Here is a 14814-nt window from a genome sequence, read left to right on the forward strand (position 1 = left end):
AAATGGTAACTCTCCATGCACAGAGTGTGAATTAATGGATTCAAGTCAACTAGGAGGGAGATGTTGTAGTGGGGCTTATTTAAAATGATCTCTAACACCATCCAGAGTATGATGAAAAAGTAGAAACCAGAGGCATGAACAAGGGGGATAAAAAAGGTGTTAATGTCAGAGGAGCATTAAAGGAACCATAGATGTTTAAGTTAGATAAATGCATTCTTCAAATGTGTCTGGGCATTAAATCATAGACTTTTAGAACTAGATGGAGACAGCCAGTCTCCTAAAAATTTAACTGATGATAAAATTGGATTCAGACGAGTCTACGTAGTAAAATTTGAGGGCCTGTTAAATGCAAATGCTGTACTAGATGCTGAGACTAAAAAAATAAGCAAGTTTCATCTTGAATCCCAGCCTACATCTCCCCACTGTCTTCAAATATCTGAGAGGCTATTATAGGGAATACTGTATGAATGTAGTCTGCCCTTCTCCAAAGGACACAACTAGGGCTGGGGAGTGGGACATATAGGAAGGCAAAGTGATGCTCAACATAAGGGAGACTTTTCTAGTAACATAGTTATGTGACACTGGAGGGCCTACCCTGAAATGTATCAGTGAGATCCTTGGAGGGATCATTTATCTCCACTATTTGGCATTTCTCAATTGGAAAGGAGATTAACCAAATAATCTCTCAGATCCCCATGTATAATTCCCCGAGTAAATAAATGCATAGCCAATAAGGAAATATTTAGTACAGAGAATTTATATTGAATATAACATGTATCTTCAATTTTATTTCATTTTGATTATTTCTTAGTTTTGGTTATTTATTTGTATCACCAAAGGTAACACAAACTTTCTAATTTTCATGGTACACACAGCAAAGATAAAACCACTTGGGCAAATTCAAAGAAATGACTCATTATCACCCTGACATGAACCCTAGATATTGCCCATGATAGGCAGTTTTCCAACCTAGGCAAAATATGACATCTATTTATTCGTTCAATAAATATTTCTTGAGTACCCATTATGTCCCAGACACTGTGGTGATTATAGGAAAAATGGTAGAGTGGTGACTAAAACAACCATTGTTCTCATTGTTTTTTTTTTTTAAAGATTTTATTTATTCATTTAACAGACAGAGATCACAAGTAGGCAGAGAGGCAGGCAGAGAGAGAGGAAGGGAAGCAGGCTCCCTGCTGAGCAGAGAGCCTGACATAGGGCTTGATCCCAGGACCCTGAGATCATGACCTCAGCCAAAGGCAGGGGCTTTAACCCACTGAGCCATCCAGGCACCTTTCTCATTGTCTTATGAGACTGATATTCTAGGGGCGAATGTGGACAAATGAACAAGCAGTTGCCATTAATGTCTTCCCTGCTATAATAGGAGAAAGTATGGGGGTTGAGATAGAACTCTGGAATGTCAGAGGATGACCTTCAAGACGTTTTGGATCAGGGAAGAATTTCTGGAAGAAATTTATCTGAACTGAGACATGAAGAAGTATTTGGAATAGAAATTAGCAGGGGGAGGAATGAGAAGGAGGGGCAAGAAGTTTCACAGAGAATGCTTTAGACAGTTGCGTCTGCATCTTGTTTTTCTTGCTTTATTGCTTGTTGCTTGATATTGCTTATCTTGTTCTGTATTGCTCTTTTGACTCAGTTCGTTGGAAGAATTGTCACTTTGAAATGATTAATTTTATGCTTTACCATTTAACAGGAAATACCTTCCTTTTTAGTACCTTACTGGGAACTAATAGAAAATTCCTATATAAACTCCATCAAAATGGTACTCAGGCATCTGAGAGAAGAACAGCATTCTGTGATTTCTTACTTATATGAAATTAGGTAAGTAAAGTTACTTATATGAAATACTTATAAAATGTTACTTATATGAAATATTGTCAGAAATACTTATATGAAATTAGGTAAGTAAAATCAGAATTTTGTAGTCTACAGGCATGTCATGTGAGCTCCATCTCATTCTCTTACTGTCTTACAGAACAAATTTCCAGCATTTTCTATGGCGTCCAGATCACAAACAAGATTTTGTATCTCAATGGCAGGCTGATTTCAACGCTCTCCCTGATGACCTGTGGGATGATGAGGAAACAAAGTCTGAACTACACCAGAGAGTAAATGTAAGGAAACCTGCGACCTGCTGCACCAGGGTCTTCACATACGTGAATATTGTACTGCAGAACCTAACTCATTCCCTTCTTTTTCTGTGAAGTGTGGGGGTGAGGAGGGAAATGGTTTGAACACCTACCTGCCAACTTTCAAGAGCAATGGCTCTTCTAAACTTGAGTTCAGAATGAAAACATGGTGGACAACACTTCCAGAAAGAGGACCCAAATCCAGCAAAGCAAAAGCATTCTTGGCATCTGTTTTGTAGCTTCCTAACCCCTTTGTTTGGCATTGTAACTACCTCTATGCCTGGCATTAAGCGCATGCCTACCTTGAGTGTGGTCATAAGGATGGATGATGTCAGGGAGAAGAGGAATGAGGGAACTTCATGGAAAACCTAAAGGGCAGCCAATATTAAAAAGATCCTTTGAGGGAAGGTACCATATCTTATACATCTTTGTATCTCCAGCAGGCACCATGCCTAGCACTTAATAGACAGATTTTCATAAGTTCATAAATGGAATCTATTATGCTGATGTCTTAGAAGAGGACTTCTGATGTCCAGGAAGCCTGATTTCAATTAAGAAATTAAAAACATTAAACTTTTAAAAATATCAATTCAAACAATAAAGTAGAGAAGCTTCTAATAAGAATAGTCAAGGAAAAAAAAAATTTAGAGATTCGGATAGATCCCATAGTTTTTGACTTTATAGTTATAATAATAATTGTTATAAATATAAATTATATAAATATATATATCATAAATTATAATTAATTACCAAATAGTGCCTAATTGTCTTATTGATATTCTCACTGGCCACATAATTATTTTTTAAATGTTTTGTTTCATTTCCAAGTGACAAATGTTGTTATTGCTTAAAACTTTGTCCCTTGCTTCTAATTCTGTTGCATTGTGATCTGAGAATTAGTTAGAGGTTTTATTTTAATTTAATTTAGTGATTTTAATATTTTAAATTTATCTAAATTTTTAAGTTGCCTGAAACACGAAAATTTTTTGTTTATATTCCATGGATGCTAGAAAATAGCATATAATCTCTATGTAGAAGGTTCAATAAGTTTTGGCCAAATCAACCTTGTTAATGTCATTAGAATGCTTTTTAGCAGTGAATTCTCCACAGAAGTATATTATAGAGAAACTTGAGAAGTTTTAAAAAGTAAACCTGCCTTTCCTTCAGGCCCTATGTCCAAACTTAGTTTTAGGGTGGGCCCCACATATCACTTTCATTTTTTAAAATGTCATAAGTAATTCTGATTGAAAAAATTACCCTTTGGGTATATTTTTATATCTACATAATCTTGCAAAAACTAATGGAAGTAAGTTAAAAATCCCTATGACGGTTACATTTCTATCCATTTGCCTTGCTTTATAGATTTCTTTACAGATTTTAATGTAGCAACACTAATAGCTAACCTGAACTTGGTACAGTGCCGGCCCTGTTTTCTTGCATCCTCAGAACAACCCTCTGAGATGGAAACTAGTAATATTCCCATTTTATGGATGACAAGATATGGTGAAATAAGTGTCAGAGCTGGGATCTGACCCCACCCTGCCAGGCTCCCCAGCCCATGCCCTGAAGAGTTCGTTAAACTGTTTTTCTGATGCAGCATTATTTGGCATGTGAAGAAACATGACACGCTACCTCTTCATGGTCTCCTATACTATTTACAGTATAAAATAACCATCTTTGCACCAAAGTACTTCTTTTGTATTGAATTCTACTGTATCTAATATCAATACTGTGTATTTGCCTTATTTCTTATTTGTATTTGTCTTGAATAAGTTTTGACTTTGACCTTTTTGTGTCATTTTGTTTTATGTGAGACTTTAGTAAGTACCATATAAATTGAACTTTGGCTTTTGACCCAACAGAAAACCTTTAAAACTTTTTAGAAGTGTTCATTTTCCATGATTTTTGTCTGCACAACCTTCACAATTAATAGCCATGAGTTTTTCTTTAATACAACCCATTCTGATTATTCAGGAATACACAATAATTCCGTAATTCTTGCCAAATGAAATGTGAAAACCAGCTATGCCTCTGGGTAAGCCCAGACCCTTGCTATACTTGGTCAATGTCTTTGTTTTTGGCTTATTTCATTCCAATTCTGAGAAGTTAATGGAGAGGTTCTGCTATTGCACTGTCCCCACTCTGCCATCGGAAATCTGAACCACAGAAATGTTAATACTTGCCAAGGCCTCACAGTGAGGCAGGAACAAAAAGAAAACTCTTTTAGCTCTCAAAGATGTACAAACTCTTGGTAAGCACAAGCCAGTATGCATTGAAAGTCTGCCAGAGCATTTGTGGAAACACCATGGAGATAACAAGATCAGCTCTAAAATAATGGTGTTTTGTGCTGATACTTAGCATAGGGCTATAAGAATGGCTGTGATATTTTCATTTTATGTGCAGTTCCCTGAAGGTAACAAATCAAAATGCCAAGAGTTCTATTAATACAATATCACAGAACTAAAACCCACTGTGGGCACTGGAATGAAACTGCTTGCATTAAGATGCCTGGCTCCACCACATGGAAACCATAGCCAAGTGGCTTAACCTGTCTGGGCATCAGTTTTCTCACCAGAACGTACTTCCTGGTTATTGTAGCAATCAGCAAGGTAATCCATGTAAATCACTTAGCACAATGCCCAACACATAATAATGTTCAATACTTTATTATTGTGGAAACTCACATTTTGATTGACTGTATATATTTCATTAATGGGAGATTTTATTAAACAGATGTTTTATTGCATGGATAATATGATATCCTTATAAAATTATAGTTTTTATTAACCAAGGAATTATTGTATGCTAAATAGTATGCTGAGTGCTTTATATACATAAGCTAATTTATTCCATATAGCACAACTGAAAGGTAAGTTATAAAGAGACTGAGACCTGAAATAGTGGTGTAGATTACTCAAGAGCACAGGCTCATATCCTGGATCCACCACCTACTCATTGTGTGCTTTTAGGAAGACAACCTCTCTGTGACTCTTCTGCTAAATGAACATTATAATATAGTGCCTCAGGTTGTTTCCAGGCATTAAATGAGTTGACATAAGGACAATGACTTATGTTCTGACACACTGATGCATATAGAAAGACCTCAGTTCATGGTAGCTATTGTCAGTTTTGTTATACATTTGGCAGACCTGGGATCTTTAAAGATTCTTCCTACTGCTGGCCCTTTGGTACAAACCTAATTTTTGGACAATCCTATCAAGCTCAGACAGTATTTCTTGGTGAATGAGATGTTCCACTCATGTTTATTGAACAAACTTATACCCTTGGATTAAATACAGCTGCATATTTCTTCACCAACAATACACCATTTCCCAAAAAATTCCCTGAAAGGACTTTTTTATTTATGTATTTATTTTGAGAGAAAGAAAGAGAGAAAGATAGCTCGAGTACATGGGGGAGGGAGAGGGAGAGAAAGAGAGCGAGCAGGGGGGAGGGGCAGAGAGAGAGAGAATCTTAAGCAGGCAGAGCCTGTTGAGGGGTTTGATCTCATGACTCTGAGATCATGACCTGAGCTGAAATCAAGTCCAATGTTTAAATGACTGAACCACCTAGAAGCCCCAGGACTTTTTCAACTAAACAAATTTTCTGAGAAGGGATTAGACTGCTACATAAAACATAGCCATCCATAAATAAAGTGAGCTGCAGTGGACTTGTGCTGGACATGAGCATATGATATGGTGAGCTGGTCTAATAAAGTAAGGCCTGGCATAGAGTGGAAGCAAAATAAATATTTGTTGAATGAAGGAATAAAATGCATGAGTGCATTAGGTCTAATTTTCTTTGGAGATATTTTTAAGACAGGCAAAGGATTCTAGTTTTATTACACTGCGACAATTTGAGCCGTGATGTAAAGCATAGCAGTGAGGTTTCTTTCTGCTCAGGATTTACGAGACCGCCTGTGGGACATCTGTGATGCCCGGAAAGAAGAGGCCGAGCAGGAACGTCAGGATATCATTAACGAGAGCTGGCTGCAGGACTCCATCATAATAAAGATGAACCATTTCTTCTCACTAATGCAGGTAAGAGCAGCCCATCAACAGCCCAGATTCTTGCCTCCATAGCAACGTCCTGTCCCTCCCTTTACAACTCCTTTGGGAGAGTGAGGGGCCCCTTCAGGCTCCTTTGACTCACAGCACTCTGCCTGGCCTGAGCTCCAATTTGCTGAGGAAGTGAGCTGAAATAAATCATTTTGGCCCGGGTCCAAACAAGCACTAGAACTGGGAGCATCCAGGTGCCTGGGTAGCTCAGTCAGTTAAGTGTCCTTCTCTTGACCTCAGCTCAGATCTTGATTTCTGGGTTGTGAATTCAAGCCCCATGAAGCTGGGCATGCTACTTTAAAAAAAGCAAAAAAACCAACCAAACAAACAACAACAAAAAAAAACTGGCAGCATCCCAAACAACCACCAACCAGCTTTGTGTCCAGGTGTCTTAGAACTATGGAGGGGCAGGAGAGATGCTGTCTATACTGGTTGTTACTCTGTCAGCCTCTCACAGTGGACACCCAAAGTGGCCAGCAGAAGCCCAGGAAAGCAGCTCTGCCACAAAGCATGGGATAGATTAACATCAGCAGAAATTTGATTCCAGAAAAAAAGTTTATGTCAGGATTGAAAAAAAAAAAAATAAAAATAAAAAAACAAAAAAAATTCACCAGAACAACCTCATTAACTTATATTTGTAGCCTATTAAATAAAAATTACAGTTGGTGAGATAAGACTTATTAGCCAACAGATAATAATAGTAAAGACTATTGTCAACAGTAGGAAAGAAAGCACAGACCAGGTCTGGCTACCCAGCATTGCCAGGAAAAAGAAGTAGAGTTTGACAGCTGGGGTGTAGTGAGCATCAGAAGCCATCTGTGCTTGTTGATTGGCTTTGCCTGAAGGAAAAAACAAAACAAAACAAAAAAAACATTCTCCTGTCTTCACCTAGTTTTACCACTGAGAGCAAGGTACTCTCAAGGAGCAAGTTAGGCTCCTCCCCTTCCAGAGGAACTGGCAGATAGGTGATGATGCTTACTTTTCAAAAGGATGGTGCCGGATACTTAGGAAAGACAGTTTTGAGTTCTAAAACTGGCAAGGAGCTTTTAAAAATATTTACATCTCAGGGGCGCCTGATGATCCTGGGATCCTAGGATCAAGCCCCGTGTTGCTGGGCTCCCTGCTCAGGGGGAGTTTGCTTCTCCAGGTCCCTCTGCCCTCCCCAACCATGCTCTCTTTCTCATAAAAAAAATTTTTTTAGAAAAAAAAATTTAGATTTACATCTAAATGGACAGAGCCAGGATTTATAAGACAAATTTTCTAAAGTAAATTAGAAAAGGGCAGTCAGAACCCCAGAGTTAGGAAGAAGATTATCCAAAGTTTAGCCAAGCTGAGGGGAATAGTAAGCTTGTGTTAGTCAAGCTGTGTTACGTGAGTATTTTTTCCGAAGAGCATAGCAGTGAGGGTGGAGAATGAAAGAGGGTATATTTTTCATTTTCAACCAATTGACTTACATGAGGAGATACTTCAGGAGAGCCGGATGTTTAGCTGACAATTCGAGCTAGCACACAGTTGGTGTTCAATAAAGTCTTGCTCAACCAATGACAATTAATGCTGATACTTTCAACTTTCAGAGGGACTAGCCCATGGTATAGGAGCAGGTTGGACCACAGGAGGCCAGAAAAGTCATCAGAAAGCTAAGACCCAGGAGCAACCTCACTAACTACCAGCTCTGGGACCCAGGTGTGGGTTGTACAAAGGATTAAAGTGAGCCTGCCAAGCAGCACTAAGCCACACTGGGTAGCATTCCTAGGGCACTGGATTGGGCAAGGAGAGATTGTCTGTTGGAACAGATGTGTCAGAAGCTTCTGGTGGGAATAACTGAAATCCAGTAGTAAAGGCAAAGGGAAGGAAATTTTTGTGAAATAGAATTTTTGTGAATCATTTCTTATTAGTCCAAGCAGTACATGCCTCTTTAGGGAATAGTAGAACTCTCACATCTCAGCAACACCTAGATGGAAGGTTCTTGTCCTGGAAGTGAATCCACATCTAAAATCAATGAGGAGGAAACAAGAGAAAGGACGGGACAGCAAATAAGAGCTGCTCGTTGCTAATTCCTTACTCCTTCCTCCGTATATGCCAGACACTGCTCAAAGGACTTTCACATAGGTTATATTAAACCTTCACAACAACCGCATGTGGTGACTTCTGTTATAATCCTCCATCATTGTTCAAATAGTTGAAGGCCCACCACATGGAACAACAAAGGACCCCATTCTGCACGGATTAATAATTCTGGAAAACTCATTTCAACTGAAATATTTAATATAGTGCTTACAGAACTTATACAGGAAATATGTAAAGGTCAGCTTGTTCCTTCTTGGTTACTAACATTCGTATTTGCTATTAAAGGCAGAACTGAACCGTTTCCAAGATACAAAGAGACTCCTTCAAGATTATTACAGGGGAATGGAAGGCAAAATCCCAATTGACGACATTAAAAGATTTACTCGAGTTCCATTGGTCCAACTAGATAATAGAGAAATTTTGGAAAGCCAACTTAGGTAAGGCAGACCATTGTGTTGCACTATAATTAACTTGGGCATAAAACTTTATGATTTTAAGTTGAATACCACTAGTAAAAATCTGAATCTGCAAATCCAAAATGCAAAAAAACTCCAAAATGAAAACTTTTCTAACTTCAACTTAAGATGATTAATATGCACTATTATCCAAATTATAGTGACTATTTACTCACTTTGCTGCTGAGGTATACTGTGTTTTATTATGAACTACTTCCAAAAGATTCTGCTGGGGATATTAGGGAATATAGAGAGTATATAAATTTTGAATTCTGAAAAACTTTTGGCTCAAGAGTTTTCAGCAAGGAATCATAAATCTCTACCATTTTTATGAAAGGTCCCAAGCACTTTTGTATGTGTATGTGCATGTGTGTGTGTGTGTGTGTGTGTGTGTGTCATGTAAATGAAAATGGAAGAGGTTGTGAGTCTTCTTTTATAGGTAAGGAAATTGAGAAATAGTAAATGTTCAGTTATATGTGATTATAACTTTATGAGGTAAAAGACTTGTCAGTACTTTTACATCAAATTCCCACCAGAGCAAGAAAATAATTATATTTTCAATCAAACATTTCCATCCAATACAAACATTTGTAAATAATTGCTTTTACAGACCCAGTGGGTAAGGGCAGGAGAAGGGCAAGATCCCAAACCCAGAGAAACTATGAACAGATAGAAAAACGTCTTTAAGAAATGGGTGGGGGGGTGCCTGGGTGGCTCAGTCATCAAGGATTTGCCTTTGGCTAGGGTCATGATCCCAGAATCCTGGGACTGAGCCCCGCATTGGACTCCCTGCTCAGCGGGAAGTTTGCTTCTCCCTCTCCCACTCCCCTGTCTACCCCCACTTGTGTTCCCTCTCTCCCCATCTCTATCTCTGTCAAAAAAAAAATCTTTAAAAAACATAAAAAAGAAGAAATAGGGAGTTGGAGTGGTGGTAATCCCAACTCTATAACATTAAGAGAGCAAAAAGTAAGAATAAAATAACAAAAGGAAAACTCAAAATCCTTAAAATTATATGAGTTAATTAAAAATAAATTAATAAAGTAACATTAAGAGTTAAAATAATATTTTCTCATGACCAATAAGGAGGTCATGAGAAAAATAAATGTGAAGAGAGAAAAAAAAGAGGTTAGATTTAAAAAATAATATAAAAGCTGAACATTAAGTTTAAATCTCCAAAGATATGCGATATGTATTGGAGATTGAAAGCAGTATATGTACTTTATTGTACAAGTGTGCTCAAGTCAATGCAGGTAGCACAAGTGGCACAAAACATGCATATATTGTGATTATGTTTTGAAGACAGATAGATCTGGTTTCAATCCTGGATGTTATTTACTAATTGTATGAGAATAAATTAGAACAATTTATTCTGGAAGGAAAGTCACCCCACCTCTCTTAAGCCTTGGTTTTCTTATTTATAAAGTATCTATAAAGTAGGGTGATTGTGAAGATTACAGAAAACGAAATCCTTAAAGCACTGGGTATCATGTCTGGGGATCAGAAGATGAGACCTAGTCTCAGTAACACTCAATAACTGATGACTATTATTAATGCATATTATGACAATAGCCTACATGAAGTATTTTTTATTCTTATATTTTTATATTTTTAGTAGTTTTTAATTTAAATTAAATTGATTAACATATAATGTATTACTTGTTTCAGAGGTAGAGGTCTGATTCATCAGTCTTATATAATACCCAGTGGTCATTACATCATGTGCCCTCCATAATGTCTATCACCAAGTTACCCCGTCCCTCCACCCCTCTCCCCTCCAGCAACCCTCAGTTTGTTTCCTATGATCAAAACTCTCTTATGGTTTGTCTCCCTCTCTGATTTCATTTTGTTTTAATTTTTCATCTCTTCCACTATGATCCTTTGTTTTGTTTCTTAAATTCCAGAGTATTATAGTTGTGAGTATTGCATGTTCTTGCTTTGCTTTATTCTCCCTATACCAAAAAGGATTTGAGATGACCTGAACACAATAAGATTATACATGAGATCTGAGACCCACTTTTTCTCACTCTAGATTTTCTCCATGTAGTCTCACCATGTCCCCATAATGCCCATAATGTAAGCAAGAAAACACAAGAAGGAAAGTACCGTCTTCTTGATACAAATACAAGAGAAATGTTTAATTCAGCAAGCTACTGAAAAGGACTTCAAAATTGAAAACAATAAAAAATTCCAAAGGCAATATGAACCATCAGAGCCATTAAAAGAGGCCAAGTTCCAATGTCTACAGTAGCAGTGCATTCTGTTCTTAGCACAAAATAGCAAGTCAGGCATATTGGGGAAGCTATTAAAGTTGGTTAACAGAATGAAACTGGGAAAAGAACAGCCAGTTCTTATTTTCTGCAAAACAACTGCGTACCAATGTCAACCTCAAATCACTACTATGAGTATCTACTGAAACTCTCAATCAGTGTATCAACCAATCAACTAACCAACCATAGTCTCTTTAAAATGTGTAAGGGAAACAAGCATACTATTAAGCATTTCCACATAGCTGTCTACTTTATTTCTATAAAAACAGGAACAGCAGCAGCATAATAGTAACAAATAATTGGTTTATAATTGCCAGTGACTAAAGATAAGCAATGATAGTAATAGTAGCAATTGTATATTTATATTATTTGAGGAAAGGAGCTTCAGGAAGTCAAGTGTCATGTCCCAATTCATGTATACTGATTGTGGCAGAGCTAGCTAGACCAGATTTTTTTCCAGTAAATGACCCCAAATTTTATTTCTAAATGATATGCCTCCAAAGTAAGGTGTTGGGAAATGCATGTTATACTGTATTAAACATTTAGAGATGATCATACAACCTTTACCTTGTTACACACATGAACCTCAGTGTCTCAGTGACTGACAATTGACATTACTTGATTATTAAAATGGAAATTTTCCTTGTGGGTAGATATGTACTGCATAGAAGAACCTCAGCACCTCAGGCTTCTGTAGGCACAGTACATTGTCAGAATGCCAAGTACCATAAGAATCAAAGAGCCAAGTTCAAGAAACCACATCTAGCATTCAAAACAAGACCAAGCTACTTGTTTGCTGGAATTCACAATCAGCTTTCTGGATCACCACTCTGTTCCCCAGCAGCTTGAGTCTGCCAGACCAAATACTTGATCACTATCATGGCTCCTGACTCTCCTCAAGTTTCAGGGAAGTCATGCTTGGTGCCCAGCCCATGTAGTGGGGGGACAACTTACACTTTGGATCACTGAGGATCGTAATAAGCATTCTGCCTTGGGGATCTCTTCCTGCTTCTCTTAGCACTTGAGATTGGGAGTCCTTCAGGGATAGAATGTTTCAGGGGCAGCTCTAAAATTTCTACATAGGGGCAGCAATATGGCTGAAAGAAGGGAGAGGGAGAGCTCACCTCTGAGTTCCCACAGCACTTTAAAAAGCAAATAGAAAGCTTCATCATCATTACTCTTAAGTGGGGAGGGCTGTTGGATTTTTTCCCCCACCCACCACCAAAACCTTGTGACCTCCACGAATCCTTCCCCCTTGCAATCCTCACATCTGTCATATCCTGCTTTATCACTGTCCACGTCAGGAAGCCAAATAATGCTAGTCATCTTAAAGGAGTGGTGCCCAGTTTTATTTGATTTGCTTTTTCGTGATTGATTTGTTCCTTGTCAGAAGTTGATGCCCCGGACACATTTCAAAATTGCATATCTTCAAGATTCCTGTTGTTTCATTTCCCTCTCCATTATCAATGAGAATTAAACCTAAAAATTATGTTTTGTTACTATTTTCTTCTAGTTTACTCTTGTTAATAAGACTATAAAAATTTGAATACAGGGGCACCTAGGTGGCTCAGTGGGTTAAGCCTCTGCCTTCAGCTCAGGTCCTGGTCTCAAGGTCCTGGTCTCAAGGTCCTGGGATCGAGCCTCACATCAGGATCTCTGCTCAGCAGGGAGCCTGCTTCTCTCTCTCTCTCTCTCTCTCTCTCTCTCTCTCTCTGCCTGCTTGTGATCTCTGTCTGTCAAATGAATACATAAAATCTTTAAAAAAATAATTTGAATACAGTCTTTTTTTTTTTTTTTTGAAGAGAGAGTATGGTGGGAGGGGAGAGAGAGAGAGAATCTTAATCAAAGCAGGCCCCACTCCCAACATGAAGCCCTACATGGGCCTCAATCTCACAACCCTAAGATCATGATCTGAGTCAAAATAAAAAATCAGTCATTTAACTGACTGGGCCACCCAGGTACCCCCTGAATACAGTCTTTTATAGTCTTTTCTTCACTTGAAGAGTTCTTCCAGGACAACTATGAAAGTATAGGTAAAAGCAAGGTAACAAAATTCCCAAAGTAACATGTCAAAAAATAAAATTCTGGTAAATGAAATATTTGTATTTCCTTTTTATTTGTTGGTTTTTCTTTTCAAAGAATTCCTCTAATTTCTCGAATATCCATATCCCCGGATTCAACTATATCCAAACCAAAAACAAAGGCCATACTGAAGGGCAAGATCGATTACTCGCTGGAAAATGTTGAGGCAAACTTTGAGGCAGATGAGAAGTTGTTAATGGACACCTGGCAGCAGGCTTCTTTAGCAATATCTCACATGGTAAGCTGTGCTCATTATTACATTTCCACTAAGCACTAACTTTTGTATATGCTATGAATAGAAAATTTACACAATGTTGTATAAAGCTATACCTTCAGGAACTTTTTTGTCTCGTTTTGTTTACTGAAAGAAATAAGAAATAAAACAATTCAGTCAGCAAATATATGAGCTCAAGAATGGAGGAAATCATTAGATTATTTTTTGTGCTGCGCCAAGGTTCCAAGTGCAGAGACCAAAAGGTTCCTTTGGGAAAAGTCAATGACATGGGTCAAGTATAATGCAGTAAGGGAGGGATGGGGTTGTGGCCTAGTGGAAATCACACTCCTAAAGAGGTATGTGCTACATCTCCCAGACCAAATACCATTTAAGAATGAGGCCCAGTATGGCCAGACTTTACAATTTTCCAGGAAAAGCCAGAAATTCAGATTTGTATGTGAAACCTACTGATTTTAGATTGTTAGAAATTAAATCAAATTTATAAAACTTTATAGAGCTAAGAAAAACACACATCTGGCCTGTAGATCTCTAGTTTGCATAAGCTAACTATGGGGTAAGTATTATCCTCATTACCAAGGAAAACGAGGATCCAGAAAGGTAAAAAATTTTGCCAAGGTCACTTAGCAGGTCATGTATCAACAAGGAGATCTGACCTAGGACTATATGAATTCAAAGTTCATGTCCTTTTCAGCTTCACTGGGAAACCAAGGGACAGCAATAGTCCCTGTGTTTAAGGGGCCCATACCAAATCAAAAGAGAAGGAAAGAGCATACAGATAACTTTAATGTAAGGAGAAGCTTCCCCCTGTACAGAAGGTGCACACAAGGTTTAGCTTGGAGGACCACTGTTCCCTCACCCTCCAGTCCTAAGTGCCCAAGGTGGTTCTGTTTTCATTCTGTGCCAGGTGTTCTTTGAGTTTCCCCAAAATATCCCATCCAAACAGGAAGCAGTGTCAACCTTCCAAAACACTTTGTGGAAGAGATGGAAGAAGTGGAAGAGGAGCTTACCTCAGAGTCTCAGAGGGAGGAGGTGACACTTCTGACTGGGTGTTTTCCAAGTCCCTTTCTGGCCACTCTACCTCCATGGTTCTTTTCTCTAGTTCATCCCACAACAGCCTTAGTGTTCTGTCCTCCCTTTCTGTTCTTCTTCTCTTCCCTTTTTTCTTCCTTCTTTCATTTTTCCCTCTCAAAAGTGATTGTAGTTGCCTTTCATTGTCTTGCTTCTTCTATAAAAAATTTTAGTGGGATTTTGACACAACTAAGAAAAGTGCATGAAGTAGAACTGCAGGGCTTGCTGAACACAACTAAAGTTACTAGTGGAACCAGCACATGGGAGAAATGGGAAAGATCCACACCTACCCAGTCCTTGCCCCTTCCCAGTCCTAATCCCCTGGATTCCTACAACGTGGACCCTCCACTTGCCTTTTGACTAACCATTCCCTTGATATTCATAAGTTTTAAGTTTATTATACCTCTACACAGTATACTTTAGCTTTGCTTG

General features: G+C 38.2%; 1 protein-coding gene across 1 annotated transcript in view; it reads left to right on the forward strand.

The window, feature by feature from the left end:
* Positions 1 to 14814, forward strand: part of SPEF2 (sperm flagellar 2) — a 169129-nt gene that overhangs the window by 104370 nt on the left and 49945 nt on the right. The window contains exons 22-26 of the mRNA XM_032851311.1: positions 1715 to 1842; positions 1997 to 2135; positions 6053 to 6190; positions 8561 to 8712; positions 13137 to 13317. Coding sequence (XP_032707202.1) covers positions 1715 to 1842; positions 1997 to 2135; positions 6053 to 6190; positions 8561 to 8712; positions 13137 to 13317 — 738 coding nt within the window. The remainder of the gene's footprint in view (positions 1 to 1714; positions 1843 to 1996; positions 2136 to 6052; positions 6191 to 8560; positions 8713 to 13136; positions 13318 to 14814) is intronic.

The sequence above is a fragment of the Lontra canadensis genome, unplaced genomic scaffold (assembly GCF_010015895.1).
Source record: "Lontra canadensis isolate GAN:19392208 unplaced genomic scaffold, GSC_riverotter_1.0 scaffold5, whole genome shotgun sequence".
Taxonomy (NCBI): Eukaryota; Metazoa; Chordata; class Mammalia; order Carnivora; family Mustelidae; genus Lontra; species Lontra canadensis.